At 40.6% G+C, this 21056-nt stretch overlaps 1 protein-coding gene across 2 annotated transcripts in view; it reads right to left on the reverse strand.

Moving 5' to 3' along the window:
• The window catches only part of STAG1 (STAG1 cohesin complex component), a 301849-nt gene that overhangs the window by 74902 nt on the left and 205891 nt on the right, over positions 1-21056 (reverse strand). For both annotated transcript variants that reach the window (XM_075937371.1, XM_075937372.1), the window contains exons 15-17: positions 17812-17926; positions 15716-15833; positions 3177-3280 (exon numbers count right to left, since the gene is read on the reverse strand). In XM_075937371.1, coding sequence (XP_075793486.1) covers positions 3177-3280; positions 15716-15833; positions 17812-17926 — 337 coding nt within the window. The remainder of the gene's footprint in view (positions 1-3176; positions 3281-15715; positions 15834-17811; positions 17927-21056) is intronic.

A 21056-nucleotide genomic window follows, 5' to 3' on the forward strand; every position in this document is an offset into this window, starting at 1 on the left:
CTATGTATCTGAGAGAGCTTGTCTGTCTGTCCAAGACAGTATGAGCTAGGCCCACCAAATGCGGTATACAGCTTCCTGTTATAAATTAAAGCAAGGTAAGAGTTTGGTTGTGCCAGGAAAATGGGATGTGCTTGTAATGGAATTGCTTTTCATAAACCACACAGAAAAGGGAATCACCAGGCAGCTGAAAGGTACTGGTTGGAAGGGCATCCTCCCCTCAATGTCTGGGGATTGCCCCAGCTCCAAGCCTCTCACCCTCAAAGTGGAAGGGCAGAGAGGAGGCCGATGCCCCAGAGTGACCTAGACAGATTAGAGGATTGGGCCAAAAGAAATCTGATGAGGTTCAACAAGGAGAAGTGCAGAGTCCTGTACTTGGGACGGGAGAATCCCAAGCATTGTTACAGGCTGGAGACCGACTGGAGTACCCATCCACATACTCATAGTTGTTTGGCTTGCAAAGTTAATGAGGGCAAGAGGGATCAGTGAGGAAGAGAGCTTTGACACTGATTAATCCCCAGCACTCATTAACAGAGGAGACTCTGGCTCAGAAGGTATTATCAGATCCTTAGTGTAGCTAAACTTGAGACATCAATGACTGGGCTGAGAAGGAACATATGGAGGATGGCTTGGGTGCTGCTGCAGCTCCTACTGAGCACTTGCTATGGGATTTCCTTAGTACCGTAGGTAGGTGAGCAGTCTTTTGTACTGTTGATTTTCCTGTTATCTGTACTGAGTATTGTTCAGGGATGGGCTTGGTCTTTTCAACCTGAGGCAGAGTTAAGTAAGGTTAACTGGCTGTGACTGGTGTCTGATGATGAGCACAGTTGATTTCCTAGGGGAATGGGAAGTCTGCATACTTCTTTCAAACTGAGCAATTTGTATGAATTCTGTGAGAGGCAAAACCAGTTTCTTTTTTTAAGAACCCAATTTTGAACAGGAAAACTATGCAAAATAGGAAAATTCCTCTCTAACTTCATTATGGCTGATGGGAATCACCTTGGGAAATCCTTATCATCCTTAGAATTCTGATGCAATATTTGAGGACTCTAACACCTATTTCAATAGCTTCAGGGGGTAGCCGAGTTAGTCTGTTACAGGAAAAAACAACAAATGGTCTGGTAGCACTTTATAGATTAACAAAATATGTAGATGCTATCATGAGCTTTCGTGGGCACAGCACACTTCTTCAGATGACCGGAGTTATGAGTAGGGGATATGAAAACTCTTCCCCCCCGCCCCCCCGCTTTTCCCTTCTCTTGTTTATTTTGAGTTTTCACATCCCCTACTCATAACTCCGGTCATCTAAAGAAGTGGGCTGTGCCCACGAAAGCTCATGATACCATCTACATGTTTTGTTAGTCTATAAAGTGCTACTAGACCATTTGTTGTTTTTGACCTATTTCAATTACAGTCTACAATGATGATACAGGAAAGGAATCGTACTTTGTGAAGCGGAAGAATATTGACATAATCAGCATTTATGAATCACAGAACATAAGAACGACCATATTGGATTAGACACAAGGTCAATCTAGCCCAGTATCCTGCCTTCCAACAGTGACCAATGCCAGCTGCCCCACTAAGAGTGAACAGAGCAGGCAATCATCACGTGAGCCCTCTCCTGTCATCCATTTCCAGCTTCTGACAGAGGCTAGGGACACTATTTCTATCCATCATGGCTAATAGCCAGTGATGGACATATCCTCCATGAATTTATCTAGTTCTTTTTTGAACCCTGTTAAAGTCCTGGTCTTCACAACATCCTCTAGCAAGGAGTTACACAGCTTGATTGAGCACTGTGTGAAGAAAAACTTCCGTTGGTTTGTTTTAAACCTGCTACATATTCATTTCATTTGGTGACCCCTAGCTCTTACATTAGGGGAACAACTAACGTTAGGGCTCCTTATTCACTTTTTTCCATGAATCGTAATTTTATAGACCTCTATCATATCCCACCATAGTCTCCTCTTTTCTCAGATGTAAAGTCCAAGTCTTTTTAATCTCTCTTCATATGGGACCCATTCCAAACCCTTAATCAATTTTGTTGCCATTCTCTGAAACTTTTCCAACGCTAATATATCTTTTTTGAGATGAGGTGACCACATCTGTATGCAGTAGTCAAGATGTGGGATACATTGATTTAATATAGAGGCAATAAGATACTCTCAGTCTTATTCTCTATCCCTTTTTAATGATTCCTAACCTTGCTTGCTTTTTTGACTGTTGCTGCACATTGAGTGGATGTTTTCAGATAACTATCCATGACGACTACAAGATCTCTCTTGAATAGTTAGTTGTAGCTAAATTAGTCCCCATCATTTTGTATGTATAGTTGGGATTATTTTTTCCCAATGTGCATTACCTGGCATTTATCTACATGAAAATTTTATTGCCCAATCATTTAATCTTAACTATCCTGAGCAGTTTAGTATCATCTGCAAATTTTGCCAACTCACTGTTTATCCCTTTTTCCAGATCATTTATACACAGGCTGAATAGGATTGGTCCCAGTACAGACCCTTGGGTGACACCACTAGTTACCTCTCCCTCTTTCTGAAACAGACAGTTTATTCCTACTCTTTGTTTCCTGTCTTTGTCATATTGGTTGCACTGCTGCAAACAAATCTGACAATACTTTCCTAAGAAAAGCATTTAATAATTTTGTCTTTTTTTCCCAATCAGAGAATAAGGAATTATTTTTCTATGAATATTTTAACAAATTTATAATCTGTCATTTTCAACAAAAGCATTCCAAAAAAATGAGATGTCTTGTCTAAACTGTAGAAAGATATTTTTCTAAAGATACAGTTTTACAACTACCTAACTTACTTCAGAATGAGATTAGATTTAGATATATCATTTCCACTACTTTTCTTAAAAATATTCACATCAGTACATAATTAGGTGGTAAGAAAAGTCCCATACAATTTTTTATCGGGTGTCACAATCTGTCGTCATGATTCTACACTACAGCAATATAGTATCATCGACTAGAAGGCCAGAAGGGACTACCACATCATCTAGTCCGACCTCCTCTATCTTAGAGGCTACCAACATCAAACAGCCATGCACATATTAAACCCGACAGGCAAAGTAATATAATATACCTATAGTAGTAACATATAAACATTTCATAGTGGTGGAAAGGTTTGAGCCATTTATTCAATAAAACTCACTCTCTTGCCAGTCCCTCTGCCTACTGGTGGATGTGCTTCAGCAGCTTGTCGTATGGTACACACCATCAGCTCAATCAGAGCACTCTCTTGTCGGTCAGACATCGCTGAGGAGAAAGAAAAGGAAGGTAGATCTGATTAACTGTATTGGTGATTTTATGGAATGCATTCATAAATTGCAGTAAGCTAGTGAATAATCAACAAGAGTACCTGAGTGAGTTAGCAGCCTTAGTCCTATTTTCAAAGTAGTTAGGGCCTACAGAGCAGAAAGGCTCCTAATGAGATTTTAAAAAAGCACCTAGATGTTTTTCAGCCATTGAGTTAGGTACCTAAGGGCTTATGAAAATCTAATTAGGCACCTAAACATCGTTGAACATCTGGACTTAAAGTTAATGTTGAAAATGGGACTTAAGTTCTTCTGAAAATTCTATCATAAGGCTAAATGTTAGTTTAGGGTACAATCTATACAGTACTATTATATAAACTTTCCATAATAATCTATTTCACCACTATCTGAAATTATTGGTTTATCACTTTTTAAAGACAGAAGGGCCCATTATGATCACTTACTCTAACCTCTTTTAGAACATAAGCTAAGTCCTCAAGCTCATACGTCTGGTTCAACTTGAAATCTTTTAGACAGGCTTTGATTAAAATACTTCAGGTGATGGAGAACCCACTACCTGAGGTTTGTTTCAGTAGTTAGTTTAATTCACTGTAAAATTCACACCATATTTCCAGTTAGAATTAATTTAGCTTCACCATCCACCCACTGAATCCTGATATGTTTGTCTGCAAGATTCGAAAGTCCTCTACAGACATCTCCCCATATAGGCACTTAAGAGACTGATGGTCAAGTTACTCCTCAACTATCTCTTTTACAAGCAAAATAAACTGAGATCCTTAAGTCTATTATCCTATGGAGGTTTTCCAGCCTTCAAATAACTTTTGTGGCCCTTTTCTAAATCCTCTCCAGTTTTTCAACATCCTTTTAAAAGTATGGATGTGAGAAATTATTAATCCCACATACAGGGACAAAATAATCTTCCTATACTCCTGCCTGACATTTCCGTGTCACTCTATTTGAGGATATTGTTTCTTACCTTGCAAGTATGGCCAGCATTCTTTGTTCCCAGCTACGTAAGGTCTTGCATTTGATTTTATTGAAATTAATGTTGTTTGATTGTGCCTAGCTTATGAAATTATCCAGATTACTCTGTAACTGTGACCTCTCTGTCTCATATTCATTTCCTGACCAATTTTTGTTGTTTGCAATGTTTAGCAAGAATCATTTATTATTTTCTTCCTGATTGTTGATGAAAATATTAAACAACATTGAAACAGTGACTAATCCTTGTGAGATCCCTTTAGAAACACACACATTCAATAAGGATTCACCCTTAACAATTGCATTTTATAATCTATCAGCCTCTGATCAATTTAATATGTACTACACTACATTTTTACAATGTTACTTTTTTAAATTAGCATGTTTTGAAGCCCTAATTAGCATGTCCTAACATCTTTACTAACAAAGTTTGCAATTTCCTCAAACAATGAGGTTATGAATTATTTTGCACATTTTACTAACTAAGGGTAGAAATTTGAACAGATTTCTAAGAGTCCTTATGCTCCAGTGTATAAATTCTATGAATCTTGACACTTCGAAAACTAGTATTTCAGTCCACTCAAGCTCATCTCATCTGAAGAAGTGGGTTTTGTCCACGGAAGCTCATGCTATTATATATAGATACACATCTCTGTTAGCCTCTAAGGTGCCTGCCACAGGACAACTCTTTTTTTTAAAGTTACAGACTAACATGGCTAACCAGCTCAGGATTTCTAGTGCCAGATTTACCACATATTTACTAATTATAACCTTACTCAGATATCCCACTTAGAAAACAAAACCTGCACATTTCCACCAAGTCATGTGGATATTTTGATGGGGACTACACAAAAATAAGCAATTTTACTTGATTTAGGATCGTCCCTTCACTTTCGAAAAGTAGCCTCGACAAATCTGAAAGTTAATGATATTCTCTGTGACTCTTTTTTCCTCCATTTGCACTGGAAGAAAATTGTGTCTATTTTCTGGCAATTTCTTAAAACATTCTGCAGACCTCAGATCAGTATGGACAACAGTGATTATCTAGTCAGATCTCCTACATAACAAAAGCCCAAGACTTTGCTGCATCAAGCTAAGCCAACAACCATATCTGGAGCAGCATATCTTTAAAAAAAAAATCTTACTTTTTAAGAGCATCTAACACATCCTTAAACACACAAAGGAACTGAGTATTTTGTATTGTGCGGGTAAGCCTAACCCAGGATGTAGTCAGCCACCTTGCTGGAAGAAAGATTTTTATTTTGCATTGAACTAAGACTCAAGTCATTAAAAAGCATTTTTCACTTTTATTTGCTGGTAACCATTTCTGACCTTCTCCCTTGCACTTCAACTCATTTAGAATTTTATTTCTTTTTTGCAGTAAACCTCTTACAATTAATCTAAACCAATCCAGGGCCGTGTTGGAATTGAAGCGACCATTAACTCCAATTAATGCAACAAAAGGCTGGTGTTTGTCTTTAATGGAACAACTTTTACTTCCTTAAAAGTTCCTGTAGAGGGGCTGGACATCTCAGGGCAGATGTTTCTGTGGAAATTTCAGAATGGAGTGTGTTAGGGTCACTTGGCTAGTAGTAACCAAAGCTGATGGAGACCATTGCATGGCTGTGGTGTAATAAGCAGGCTGCTGGAGTCAGAGATGCTGAACCAAGGCTGCTTAAAACACACATACTTAGGGCATGCTTGTATGCTGCCTGGAAGCATCCAGACAGGGAGCTACACTATCGGTGCATTCTAGGGCACTCAGGATTACAGGACAAATGATGACATGACCTCTCACTGGTCTGAGTTGCACCCCAAAATGTGATAGGCTGCCATTACAGGTATGCATTTGGTAAATATACATGGATCTGAGAACAAGCCACAAGAAAGTCCTGTGTGTATTGGTAATGCTGACGTGTCATTACAAATCTCAGAAACTTTCCATGGGGTAGGAAAATAGACATGATATATGTATGGTAAACATTTGGAAATAGACATCCTGAAGATGGAGGCCAGAAAACCATTTTTTAAAATCTAATATGAAGAGAACTGTAGCTAATGTTACCATACATAAACTCGTATACTTGTTGAGATCTCGGACTTTAGAACAGGTCTCACCCCTTCCTTGGAGTTGCGTATCAAGAAATAATCTAAGTGGAATCCCTTTCCTCGATGAAGTAGCAAGATGATTATATCCCCTCCATTTGGGGACAGGCTAAGTAGCTGACAAGGAGATTCTCTCTTCAAAAGGAGAATCAAATTGCTTCTTGCCAAAGGCTGCTAACAAAACTACCATGGCTAAATGCTTCTGAATTAACAAAGAGGTAAAGCAAGTATGATACTGTCTTATAAGTCAGTGGGGTTGATATCATAGAATCATAGAGCTGGAAAAGACCTCAGAAGGTCATCAAGTCCAGCCCCCTGCTCTAAGCAGGACCAATCCCAACTAAATCTACCCAGCCAGGGCTTTGTCAAGCCGAGACTTAAACACCTTTAGGGATGGACTCAAATACCTGTAGGTAACCCATTTAAGTTCTTCACCACTCTCCTAGTGAAATAGTTCTCCCTAATATCCAACCTGGACCTCTCCCACCACAACTTGAGACCACTCCTTATTCTGCCATCTGTCACTACTGAGAACAGTCTCTCTGCATCCTCTTTGGAAGCTCCCTTCATGAAGTTGAAGGCTGCTATCAAATCCCCCCTCACTCTTTGCTTCTGCAGACTAAACAGACCCAACTCCATCAGCCTCTCCTCATAGATCATGTGCTCCAGCCCCCCAATCATTTTGGTTGCCCTCCGCTAGACCCTCTCCAATGCGTCCACGTCCTTTTTGAAGTGGGAGGCCCAGAACTGGACACAATACTCCAGATGTGGCCTCCCAGAGCCAAATAAAAGGGAATAATGACATCTCTGGATCTGCTGGCAATGCTCCTCTCAATGCAACCTAATATGCCATTAGCCTTCTTGGTTACAAGGGCACACTGTTGACTCATATCCAGCTTCTCATCCACTGTAACCCCCAGGTCCTTTTCTGCAGAACTACTACTTAGCTGGTTGGTCCCTAGCCTGTAACGATGCTTGTAATTCTTTCGTCCAAAGTGAAGGACTCTGCACTTGTCCTTGTTGAACCTCATCAGATTTCTTGTGGCCCAATCCTCCAATTTGTCTAAGTCACTCTGGACCCTATCTCTGCCCTCAAGCGTATCTACCTCTCCCCCTAGTTTAGTGTCATCTGCAAACTTGCTGAGGGTGCAATCCATCCCCTCATCCAGGTCATTAATAAAGATGTTGAACAAAACCGGTCCTAGAACCGAACCTTGGGGCACTCCGCTAGAAACCGACCACCATCCTGAGATCAAGCCATTGATCACTACCTGCTGTGCCCGGCTTTCTAGCCAGCTTTCTATCCATCTTACCATCCATTTATCCAATCCATATTCCCTTAACTTGCTGGTAAGAATATTGTGGGAGACTGTATCAAAAGCCTTGCTAAAGTCAAGGTATATCACATCCACTGACTTCCCCATGGCCACATAGCCAGTTACCTCATCACAGAAGCTAATCAGATTGGTCAGGCATGACTTGCCCTTTAGGAATAGTCAGCATGGATTCACAATCACTTTCCTCTCTTCCAAGTGCCTCAAAATAGATTCCTTGAGGATCCCGTCCATGATTTTTCCAGGAATCGAGGTAAAACTGACCGGCCTATAATTCCCTGGATCGTCCTTCTTCCCTTTTTTGAAGATAGGCACTACATTAGCCTTTTTCCAATCATCCGGGATCAATCCTGATCTCCATGACTTTTCAAAGATAATGGCCAAAGGCTCGTCAATGACATTTGCCAACTCCCTCAGTACCCTCGCATGCATTAAGTCCGGACCCATGGATTTGTGTATGTTTAGCTTTTCTAAATAGTTCCTAACCTGTTCTTTCCCCACCAAGGGCTGTCCATCTTCATCCCCTCTTGCGTCACTTAGCGCATTAGTCCGTTAGTCGACCTTGTCCGTGAATACAGAGGCAAAGAAAGCATTGAGTACTTCAGCTTTCCCCAAATCATCTGTCACTAGGTTATCTCCTTCATCCAGTAGGGGCCCCACATCCTCTCTGATCACCTTCTTCTTGTTAACATGCCTGTAGAAACCTTTCTTGTTATCCTTCACATCCTTTGCCAGTCGCAATTCCAATTGCGCTTTCGCTTTCCTGATAACCCCCGGCATTCTCGAGCTATACATTTAAACCCCTCCCTGGTCATTTGTCCAAGTTTCCACTTTTTGCAAATTTCCTTTTTGTGCTTAAGTTCAGATATGGTTGATGCTGAGACTGGTGTCATTTTTAAACTTGATGGATAAGAGAAAGTTACTCACCTTGGCGCAGTAACAATGGTTCTTCGAGGTGTGTGTCCCTGTGGGTGCTCCACTATAGGTGTCAGGCTTGTCTTGGCACTGCAGATCAGCGTTTTGAACAGCACTAGTCAGCCAGACTCCACATGTGTGGTCGGCACCTCGCGGCATTCATGCCCTTTTGTATAGCCTGCCAATTCCAAGGTTGGCTTCATCCTCTTCTTCGAGTGATGTTCCCATGGGTTCTCCACTGTAGGTTACTGGGTAGCAGTACTCAAAAATACCCAGAGAGTGTGTTCTGGAGTCATGGTCTATTTGATGTTGAAAGTACTGCTGAGGCTAGTGAAGTGTTCACAGCCAACCGGTGCACAATTGTGTAGTGCTTCATGAAAGTGTCATGGGATGACCAATAAATGTCCCAAAGGGGAATCCCTCACAGGAAGGCTGTGAATGCAACTACAGCTTTTGTAGAATGAGACTTTGGCTAGGATGGGAGTAGTTTATGGCGTACAGAATAGCAAGTGGGAATGCACGAGACTAAGTTTCGCAACCCATTGGGATGATAGTGCTTCACCTTTGAATCAATCAGCGAGGGAAACTATCAAACATTTCGTTTTGCAGAAAGCCTGAGTCCTCTCAATGTAGAAGGAACGTTGACAGAGTGGAAGACTGCCTCTTGCAGTGAGGTGTGTGGCTTAGGGTAAAAGGAAGGGAGGACAATTAGTTGATGTGCAACTCAGACACTTTAGGGATAAAGGCTGGGTGGGCTCTTAATACCACACCATCTCTGTTAAAGGTGGTGTATGGTGGTACTGCCATGAGGGCTGCAAGTTCATCAACCCTGTGGGCAGATGTTATAGCAAGTGAGAAGACCACCTTTAGCATCATCATTTGGAGCAACGTAGTAGCCAAAGGTTCGAAGGATGTTTGAATAAGTGTATCTAGCACTAAGTTCTGGCTTAGTGGTAAAGGTGGAGTGGGAGTCTATGAGGAGGGTTAAGGTTTGCCAACACCTAAAGGAACCGCTTGGTAAGTGGGTGGGCAAACACCGAAGTGCTGTCAATGGAGTGCCAGAAGGCAGCGATAGCCACACGACGCACCTTCAAGGACAAAATGGCTAGACCTGTCTGTTTCAGGTAAAGCACGTAGTCGAGGATCTGATTAAGAAGTGCAGCATACAGAGCGACCTGATTAGAAGAACACCATGAGGCAAACCTTCACCATTTAGAGAGGTAAGTAGCTCGGGTGATGTCCCTTCTACAGTGAATCAAGATTTCTTTGACCTATGCCAAGCAGAGATCTTTGGATGCGCAAACCAGCTAGGAACCAGGCGGTTAGGTGCAGGATCTGAGGGTGTAGGTGGGAGTCTCGGTTCTGGGTCAGCAAGTCTTGTAGGTTGGGAAGGACATATGGCGGACATAGAGACATTTGGTGAAGAAAAGGAAACCAAGGCTGGTGGGACCAAGTGGGCACTATGAGGATCGCTCTGGCTCTGTCTGTGTTTATCTTTTCGAGGACTCTGGGTATAAGTACAATGGGGGGAAATCCATACAGGAGGGGGCCCCTCAGTTGAGAAGAAAGTCATCTCTGAAGGATCCGTAACCGATGCCCAGTCTGGAGCAAAAATATGGGCATTTTTGTAGGTGGCAAAGAGATCAGAGAGAAAACACAGTATGTGCAAATATGTTGGAGTATGTTGCCACGGAGTTTCCACTCATGATCCGATGCAAAATGTCTGCTCAGGGAGTCCACAGCAGCATTGTTGAAGCCAGGTAAATAAGAAGCTATTAAAATGATGTTGTTGCGAATGCACCAATTCCAGAGGCGAAGTGCCTCTGCACAAAAGGATCGAAACCTTGGTGATTTATATAGTACATTGTGGTGATACTGTCGGAAGTATTCTGACAGTGGCATCATGAATGAAGTTCTAAAAGTATTTGCAAGCATTGAAGTCTGCTCTGAGCTCCAGAAAATTTATGTGGAGAGCTGTCTCTCATGAGGACCATCGGCTTGGTAAAGACACGCCGTTCATGTGGGCCCCCAAGCCAATGAGGCAAGCGTTCATGGTAACGTAGGCTGAAGGTTGAGGGGACGCCTAATAGGATGTTGTGCGAATCTGTCCATCATTTGAGGGATCTGTGGATATCAACTGGAGGAGTCACTGTTGTGTGGACATGATGTTTTGTTGGAGCAAACACGGATGCTACCCAATGTTGAAGACAGCGGAAGTGTAGTTATGTGTGATAGACTACGTAAGTTTTGGCTGCCATATAGCCCATTAGTTGTAGGCACATAAGTATTTGAACAATAGGGCTGATGATTAATATGGCAACCTGGTCTTGAATGGTTTGGAATCTTTGGATGGGTAAGAAGGCCCATACTGTGGTGGAGTCTAGATAAGCGCCTATAAACTCCAATGTCAGAGAGCTTGAGCATATATTTCTGGTTGTTGATAATTAGACTGAGGGAATTGTATGTTTGTCTGGTTACTTCTATCATGTGTCATGCTGAAGAGCAGACTTTTATATGGCAGTTGTCGAGAAAAGGAAAAATTATAATTCCCCATCAAAACAAGTGTGCTGCCACTATTGCAAGGGTTTTTGAAAATAGCCTGGGAGTGGAGGGAAAGGCCAAAAGGAAGCACCCAATACTGAAAATGTTCCCTGCCTACTGTGAAGTGAAGAAATCACCTGTGGGTGGGATGAATGGTGATGAAGAAGTAAGGCATCTTGAAGATTGAGGGCTGCAAACCAATCCCTGTGGTCTAAGACTGGTATGATGGATGCAAGAGTTACCATTTTGAACCGCTGTTTTCGGAGGTAACAATTGATTTTTCTAAGATTGAGTATGGGTCTCCACCTTCCTGGTTTTTTTTCTGCATGAGGAAATAGTGAGAATAGAGTCCTTTTCCCTTGAACTTGTCCGGTACCTTCTCTACAGCTCCGATGGACCTCTTGTTTTAGCAAGTTCTCCTGAGAAGGGCCCCTGAAGAGGGACAGGGTAGGTGGGGTGGTTGGAGGCAGAGAAAGGAAGGAGATGGTGTAAACAAATGACAATCTCCAGAACTCAACAGTCAGATGTAATGGTGGACCACTGGTGGTAAAACAGTCTCAAATAGTTGTGAAATATGGGTGAGGCATGATGGCTTGGATTGACAACAGGAATGGATATCTGGGCGATCTACAGCCACAGGGGACCATTGTCTAGAACATGACTGTTGGTGATGATAATAGCTGGAGTACTAAGGTGTACGGGTGCGATAACAGTAGTGGTAATGTGATCTCCTACGTGAGGAACATCTTTCAGAGTACGCACCCCTGTGCTCTTCCCAATATTCAGCATGTGGTGACAGCACGGGTAAATGAGGGAGTATTACAGACTCCCTAGATGAAGGTGGTGGGGAAAGAGAAAGGTGCCTTGCATGACGACGAGAATCTCTCTGCAGTGCACAGGGAACAGGGATAGAGATCTTCAATGTGGCGAGTATAGAGAAGCCTGCTGGCTGCCTGAAGGGTGTGTGGGATCGGTGACCTCGGTGCCGGTAGAGAAGGTGTGAATGCTGGGCAGAATGTAGAAGAAACGGAATTCAGGCTTGGGCTCCAATCTCTGTTCGTCTTTGCAGGGCCTTTTTTCGGTGCTGAGAAAGCATTGGTCCTCCCTGGTGCTGGGTTGAATTGTCACCTGGGCTCTGGAGCTGCAGGTGCTGGTGTGGCTGGCACCTGTGCCAGTGTCTTGGCAGATGGGGCTGCAAGTGCTGACGTCCATCTCGGTGCTGAGGCTCCCCTGGTTTTGGCAACGAAAGTGCTGTCTTTTTCGTTTTTGTGACTGGAATCGCCTTTGGATGTGAAGAGGCGGTGCCGGACATCCCTGGCTTATCCCGTGCTCACCCTGCTCAGTGAAACTGGTAGGAGAGAATGTACTGGGGAAGGCCTCGTCTTTTTTGCCAGAGCTGACCATGGAGAGAACGCTCTCCATTTTTACGTGGTAGCAGGGTCTGCAGGAGCCACAGACGCCAAGTCTGACCGCTGGAGTGCCTCGTCTAACAGAATCAACAGGAGGCATATTTCCCTATCACGCTGTTAACTTCAAACAGTGGAAGCGTTTCTTAGGCACATGAGCCTCGCTCAAGCACTGGATACATGATGAATGACCGACTGAGGCCGGCATAGGTTTGTGATGTGTGTCGCACTTCTTAAAACAGGGAGAACCTGGCATCTTTGGTTTGATCTTAAGTCTCTTCTTTTTTTGAAGCCTGAACAAAGAAGTTTTTTTTCCAACATGCTACGAACTAAGAGCTAACACTATTAGCTACAAACTGACTAATATTAACTATAACTAATAACTCTTGTTGTTTTCCTGACTAGACAAAGTTGGAGAGAGAAGCTCGCTCTGTCCACGGCCCAAGTCAAATAGACCGTGACTCTGGAACCTGCCTTCCCGATATTCTTGAGTACTGCTACACAGTCACCTACAGTGGAGCACCTATAGGGACATAACTCGAAGAAGAGGAAGTTACTCACATTAGAATTGGCGAGAGCTGGACCGTGTGCGTGTACAAAAGGGTACGAACACCACACCGGCCACACATGCACAGTCCGGCTGACTACTGCTGCTCAAAACTCTGATCTGCAGCATCGGGACAAGCCTGACACCTACAGTGGAGCACCCACAGGGACATCACTCGAAAAACAGCGATCAGAGTTGATGGTATGGTGTTGAACTGATTTGTCTCACTCAATATGATGGACTGTGTTTAAAATCTGGGGATGGCATTGCATTGAAGTAAATACTATTTAACTAAATAACCAATGCAACCAACTACTTAGGGTACTGTAATTACTACTAATAATAATTGTAATTCAATAGCTGTGGACACACATTCACGGAATCATCATAGCCTGATGTAAGATACCCCACTGAAAGCTTTGACTCAAGCCACAGGCAGGGAGAAGGAACGGAGTGGTACTGAGGACAGACTACCCTTAAATACCTTGGGAATGGACATGAAGAGCCAAAGGATGCATACCTTGTCCTGATGGACACTACTAAGCAAAGTTCTCCAGTTTCAGCTCAGTGAGCGAGCACCTAACTGAGAGCAACACATCTGCAACCATTCAAAGAAGAAATGAAAAATACCTACTGGCTACGTCTACACTGGCATGAATTTCCGGAAATGTTTAAAACAGAATAGTTTTCGTTATAAGTATTTCCGGAAAAGAACATCTACATTGGCCACAGATGCTTTTCTGGAAAAGCCCTTTTCCCGGAAAAGCATCTGTGGCCAATGTAGACGCGCTTTTCCGTCATTTTCGCGATCGGGGCTTTTTTCCGGAAAAGTCTACTGGGCTGTCTACACTGGCCCTTTTCCGGAACAGTGTTCCGGAATAAGGACTTATGCCCGAGCGGGAGCAGAATAGCTTTTCCGGAATAGCGGCTGATTTTGTACAGTAGAGCGTCATTGCTTTTCCGGAAATTCAAGGGCCAGTGTAGACAGCTCGCAGCTTATTCCGGAAAAGCGGCTGATTTTCCGGAATAAGTGGCCCAGTGTAGACACAGCCCCCGTGTGTGATCAGTGAGTTATTGGTGTTGAAAAAATCATGTACTCATACCAAATCCAACCTTCTACAAATGTGGCCATGCACTGTTAGCAGCAAAAACAAAAAAACTCCAAAAAAGAGAATGGGGGAATATTTTTTTCCCTTTCACTCCTCATTCAAAAATACCTGAACTATTTTCATTCACATTTTCCAGAATAATTCATCTTCAGTCTGAGGACAAGCATGGAAAAATTAATTCCCAAAGTTGAAAGTTTCAGAAAGTTATGAGCTTCAACTATAGTGTCCACCATAATTCCCTAATGACAGCAATGAATTACAAAGAAAAGTTAAAGAAGTTGAATTTGGACCAAAATCTCCAATCCTGTTCCTTAGCACTACTGATTGGTGGCATGGAGATGTAATCTTCTTATAGGAGACCAGCTGTGAAGTAGCCGTGTAGGCGGGATTTCTCATCTGGCATTAGGGATGTACAGTCTTATAGAGAGTGAGAAAAGAATGGAGAACAGCTCTACTGCAACAATTCTCAGCTGGCAAAAGGCAGATCTTGGATTCGCTTGCACTGGGGCCAGTGTAAAATGGCCCACAAAATCAGGGCACATATTCCCTGATGGCCCCTCTTGAGTGGATTTCATCACAGGAGAGAAACTGATCTCCTTTAAGATGAGTACCAGAACTACATAAACACTTAAAGAAATTAGCAATAACTCTTAGTTGTAAATCAAATAGCAATGAGTTAACATTCATTAGTAGATTGTTCAGATAAGTAGATTTCCAATTTACACTGTGTGAAAAATCAATAGAGGAGTTCAATATGAGATACAGAAATACTGTATTTTGAAAGTACTGTCTTTCAGGCTATGATAGTATGAAAAAACACTGTCATCTATTCTTATTTCATTCCTTACACTATGTTCAGCAAAGGAATTCAGTAGTAAAATTCCATTCCCCCCGCTTTTTTCAACATCTGCATAGTTCAAGAGATAATTTTCATATTTGAATGAACTGGCACTTTTGTGGCCACAACTGTTTTTTGCAATATAATTGTTGTTCCTAAGGCATAAACCCCCAAATTCAGTATTATCATATGAAGTAATGGCTCTATTCAAAGCCATATCATTATTATAATTACCTATTATAAAGTGCCCAACAACATGCTAGCCACATCATTGTTCAAATAGGAAAAGGTGCTGGCCTCTAACTGCAGACAATGTCAAAATGAAGGAGGCAAGAAAACAATAAGATGAAAAACTAGTGAGCAAATGGTATTACCTGTTTCAATTAAATATGAAAAAAAAAATTGGTCCTATGACCACTGTCTTGAAGATATATTAACACAGCACCCATTTAATGTATTGCCTTCTACTAAACAATTTGCATTATTTTGGGAGAGGTTAAGATTACTTATATAATATTTACATTTTGCATAACCCTTCTAAATGTAGGATTGGAATCCGGCATTTATATCAAAGATTAACAGCATTTTTATTGAAAATAAGTAAGCATATTTTATTTGTTAATAAGTGACACAAATACCTTCTTCTCCTTGAACTGGTTCTTCCAGTAACAATTCTGACATACATTCCCAGTCCTTCAGTAGTTCTTGAGAACTCTCCCACAAACTGTCCACCAAGTAAGCTGCATGTTCATGTAACTAGAAATAACACAAATGTCAATAAAATGTTCTGGTTCAAATGGAGCTTCATCAATTATTATAAGGGCCTGAGTGAGGACAGTATTCTTCACTCCCATCAGAATGCTTATCACACTTCTCTGTAGAGTTAAGGTGTCATAATAGTGGACAAGAGGAGTGGGGTGAGGGGACATTCTATCAAGGTGTTTATTTTTCTTTTACTAACAGTATGCAATAGGCATGGGGAATTTAATATTAGCTTTATAATGTACACAGTTTAAGCATCATAATATATACTGTAATAATGAAAAATGACAGAACCATGTTCATTCAACACTTTGCAACTACACTACCAAAAAGTGTAAAACTATTGAACTACAGTTTAACAACATAGTTCGATAAGAGCAACTGGGTCCGATATATTTATTTAAGAAATGTGTAAACATTTTAGAAGGAAGGGCACTATTTATGGACAAGACATTATTATAAAACATTTTCAAGTTATGTGCAGATTTATCCACTTTTCAGCATGCACGTGGAACAAGAACCAAATAGCTATTGAGTTTAACTCTGATATCTGGATACATACCAGAAGATACTTTCAAAACTGTTCAGCATTGGCTAACTTGGATCTCATTGAAAATAATGGTAGATCGCTCATTAACCTCAATGGATGCAGAATTACGCGGATATTTTTGAAAATCCCATCAAAAGTTTCTTTGTAATAATGGTATTCTACTGAACTAACAAAAATCATTCTGGAAAGAATAGCCATTAGCTTTCACTGACTTGTAAGACACAAGTTATCAACCAATAATGACACAAAATGACACAAAATCCTGATGTCACTAGTTAGCAAGTAATGGTGCTGCCCCCCAAATAGAGAAATCTTGGGTGTTAGAAATGGCTGATGTCAGTGCCCGCTCATGAACTTTTGTGCTCATGGCTGTTCTCAGACGAGCTGAAACAGGATATGAAAACTCTTTTATGCTTGTCATGGTCACAAGCCTAACTGCACCTCTGACCCCTCTTGTGGTCTCTGTGATGCACCTCCATACATGTTCAGCCCTCATGCTTTTACCTCTCTGGAGTGGAATCTCACAATTCTCTTAAACTGGGTCCTGGACTACTGGCTTTGGGTACCTTCAGTTCTTTCCTTGGGGAGTTTGTGACCAGTGGTAAACACAGCAATCAGACAACCATTTCAAATCAAAGTTCTGTTTAATTTCAACAGTAGGCACAAAGCATAATGTTAGAGGAAAAGGGTTTTAAAACAACAGAAAGGCTACAGGCATGTCTATCTTATCTAAAGAGATAAGGGAGGTACGGTAATATCCTTTATGGCAGTTTTTCTTCAACTTTTTAAGACTGTGGAACACCAAACAATTTTTTTTTTAATGCAGAACACCAAGATTTTTTGTTCAGAATTAAAAAAAAAAAAAAAAGCCGAGGGAAATGTGGATGTGTGTCCTGACCGAACTTCTGTCAGCTGCTGGGAAAAAAAAAGAAAAAAAAGAAAAAAAAGAAAGAAGAGGTCGTGGTACACCTTCTACTAGTTCGCGGAACACCTATGTGCCGCCGAACACAGTTTAAGAAACACTGCTTTATGGGATCAACTTCTGACAGTGGAAGGTATACATTTTGAGCAATAAAGAGTTGTTATTCAAGTCTGGGAAATGAAAAAGACCGCCGTGTAATCTGATAGTTTGTATCTTCCATCAAGAGACACGGACCCAATGAAAGATATTACTTCATCCACCTTGTCTCTCTCAAATCTTGGGTCCAACATAGCTACAACACTGCAACTAAATATCTTATCTAAAGTTTACACTGAAGACAGGCAAGAGAAAACTAGTCCTAGGGAGGATATTAGTATGAGTTTACTTTATAGAAAAGGACAAGGGATCCAATGCATATGGTGTACATAATATTAAAACCTGTTTGCAAAAAAACTCACTCACTCAAATATAAAGTAGATTGGCATCAGAAATATTTTTACCTCACTTTCAAGAAAGAAAAGAACCAACATCCTAATGAGGTTCCCATTTGGACTGTTCCGTCCTCTCCTCTTCGCTAATGCTTCTTCTGCCTGGGGATCATGCCTGCTAAACAGTCTAGAAGTAAGTAAGAAGAGCTATGATATTTATATTAATTAGCTTTGTTTGCTCAACAATATGGTTAACACATTCATTCATAAAATAAAATTAAACAATTAAATAACCATTTCTACTCAAAAGAAAACCTACATTTATTTAGCTTCAAGGGCCAGAAGCACTTTAGACAATGAAAAAGTTATGAAATGTAGTGGTACAAAATGTTTAACTTATAAGCTAGCATATTAAAGTTTTTACGTTTGGCACTAGTATGGCTATCTTTCAGAAAAACAATGTTACTGTAACACTACCAATATAAGGATTAACTGTAGGACATTCTAACCTGGATTGCAGCCTCTTTTACATAGGGCATAGTAATCCTAAACTGAATTCAAGTATTTAAGCAAAATGATAGCTGTGAAAGGAGGCAACTATCCTATCCCACCACTATCCTTTGTTTCATTAAAAAAAAAAGGATAGAAATGAGTTACAGCTCAACCTTTGTATATTTCTTAAAATTCACTTTTACGTAGATTTGTGCACAGTATCTAATTGCGTACTTCCCCCCAGCTCCTCCTCCTTTTGCTCATGTGTTCAGATATAAATTTCAGGAAGACGAGACAAAGGGCTAATGAAGAAAAGACAAAAATGGTTGCTGGGAGGAAGAGTCATATTTCAAGCAAAGCAAGTGACAGGATAGCTGGATTTCTGGGTTGTGTTCTTTGCTTTACTACAGATTTCCTGGATGGTTTGAGTTATTTCCCCTCCCTATGCCTCAGTTTCTCCATCTTTAAAACAATTACAGCAGAATATTCTTATTTCACAGGGCTGCTGTAAGTCTTTATTCATTAATTCACATAATTTAGCTTGGCATCCTTAGATGGAAGGTCTCTATAAATGTGAACTATTCTTGTAATAAAAAATAGCAGCAGTGTAGCAAGTTTTTACTTGTGCTAATATAAATGTTACATCAATTTACATTTACAATCATTAGTATAAACATATACAAAAGATATAAAATATCAAGCTTCAGGACACAAGCTAACCACATTATGGTATTTCTTACACTTCCTCTAAAACACTTGGTGTGGATCACTATTATAAATAAGTTACTGGATTAGACAGACTCCCTGGCATGATCTGGTATACCAATTTCTAAGTTCCTCTCTGCTGGCAGGTGTCTAGGGAGTGAGAAATGGTTATAAGTTCTTTTCTGGTCCTTCCTTGCTTGATAGCGATTTCAAGTATTCTCCTCAACAGACCACCACACATTCTTCCTGCAGATTTTAGATGTAGCTATGACTCAACCACTAATGCCAGCTAACAAAGGCTTCACTATTCTGTGTTAGCAATTCCTATCAGGCCTGACAAACTCAGTACAATGAAAACATTGATGTCACACAATTTGTCTATCATGAATGTTGTGTGAGGTATCAGATAAAAGCTTATATAATACTGATCAATCTAAAAATTGAGACACATATGTATGGTTGATACACAGATAGTTATGTATACATATTAGCAATAGTTTGCAATCTATATAACCAGGACTAGTTGCATAAGATTTCTGGCAGACAGGAGAGATAAGATGTCACATGAAACTATGCCAACATAATGAATGTTCCATTTTCATGTGAAGTCTGGAGGAAAAAATAGGTTGATGGAGATGTGTAACCAAGAATGCAGGGCACAACACAGAACAAGCAATGGTTGAGTATTTCTGGGGAGGCATTTCAAAAGAGGAATGATGGTGGTGAAAGATACATTTTATTTAGGGTACCCATGTTTTCTAATTTCAAAAAACAGCCAACTGAAGCACTGAGCAACAGTTTTTCCTTCAATACTTTTGGCTTTCAAGAACACATATATAGGAAACAGGATAACACATCACTTTAAACAGAGACTTTCCAAACTAGGAGAAATTTTCATGTGTTAGACAAACTAATTTATCTTTCAGATTGTTCATAGTTGTTTTGCCATATTTATTAATTACTGAAAATATTTTAATACATTGTATAAAAGAATTAATTCTTTTACATTATCTATCAAGCAGTGAGATCATATTACTGAATCCACAACATCATATCCACTTTCATAGTAAAAGACTGATACCACAAGCATAGAATCATGTGTTTTGTGTCTCAAAGAGAAAATCTGGGGTACTATGGGCAGGGGGAAAAATCCCTCACACCTTAAAAATGCAAACAACAAAGGGAACACAAAATATCACTGGTTAAGTGAACTGTTGGCTGTGTAAATAACCTTTTGTGTCAAATATAAGCTGGTATGAAAAATTTCATTACAATTAATTCTTATGCAAAAATATCTGTAATAAACTATGAAAAGCTTGAACAAATTTAAAAATAGGGTAGGAAAATTAATGTTAAAGACTTCAGAGTGTTAAAAATATTGTTCCAGATTCCCAGCTAGTCCAGAGTGCAAAGAAACAATCAGCTGAGATTCTGCCTTTTTGCATTCGAGTTTGCAGCTATCCAGCAGAGTGAAGGAGAAATTTCTGGACATTTCTCATCACCTGACATCAAAGGTATCTAGCTACCACTAATAATTCACACTCTTTTTTAACATGCAAGTAAATGCACATAGAGGTAGTTTTTTAAATTAAAAATTCCTTTTACAATAGCTAACTTTGGTGTAAACTGGCATCCTATTATTTCGAAGTTGAGTAAAATAAATGCCTTGAAAATAACTATATCCTAAACAATCATGCAGCCATGTCCACAATTTGTTGTACCAGGCCGTATCTTCCCTACGCAGGAAGGTTGAATTAAGATATGCAACTCCAGCTACATTAACTACACAGCTGGAGTAGATGTACTGTAATTCAAGTTTCTGCACAATCTCCACAGCTGGAGGCCGATGGGAGCAAACACTCCCATCAGAGTCCCTCATTCCTTGTGAGGAGCAGGAGTACTGGTGCCAACAGGGCTCCTCTGAGTTCAATTTAGCAGGTCTTTACTAGACCTGCTAAATCGAACTCTAGGAAATGGATTGCAGCAGGATCAATCTTCCTCCTCCTGAAGACATTGCCCCAGAAGCTACAATGAAAACCTGGTACAAACTCAAGGGATTTGAACATAAATTGACAAATCATTTGTTCAAACAAGAGCATTAACTGCTTTGCTGAATCAGG

The sequence above is a fragment of the Pelodiscus sinensis genome, chromosome 10, assembly GCF_049634645.1.
Source record: "Pelodiscus sinensis isolate JC-2024 chromosome 10, ASM4963464v1, whole genome shotgun sequence".
Classification (NCBI taxonomy): Eukaryota; Metazoa; Chordata; order Testudines; family Trionychidae; genus Pelodiscus; species Pelodiscus sinensis.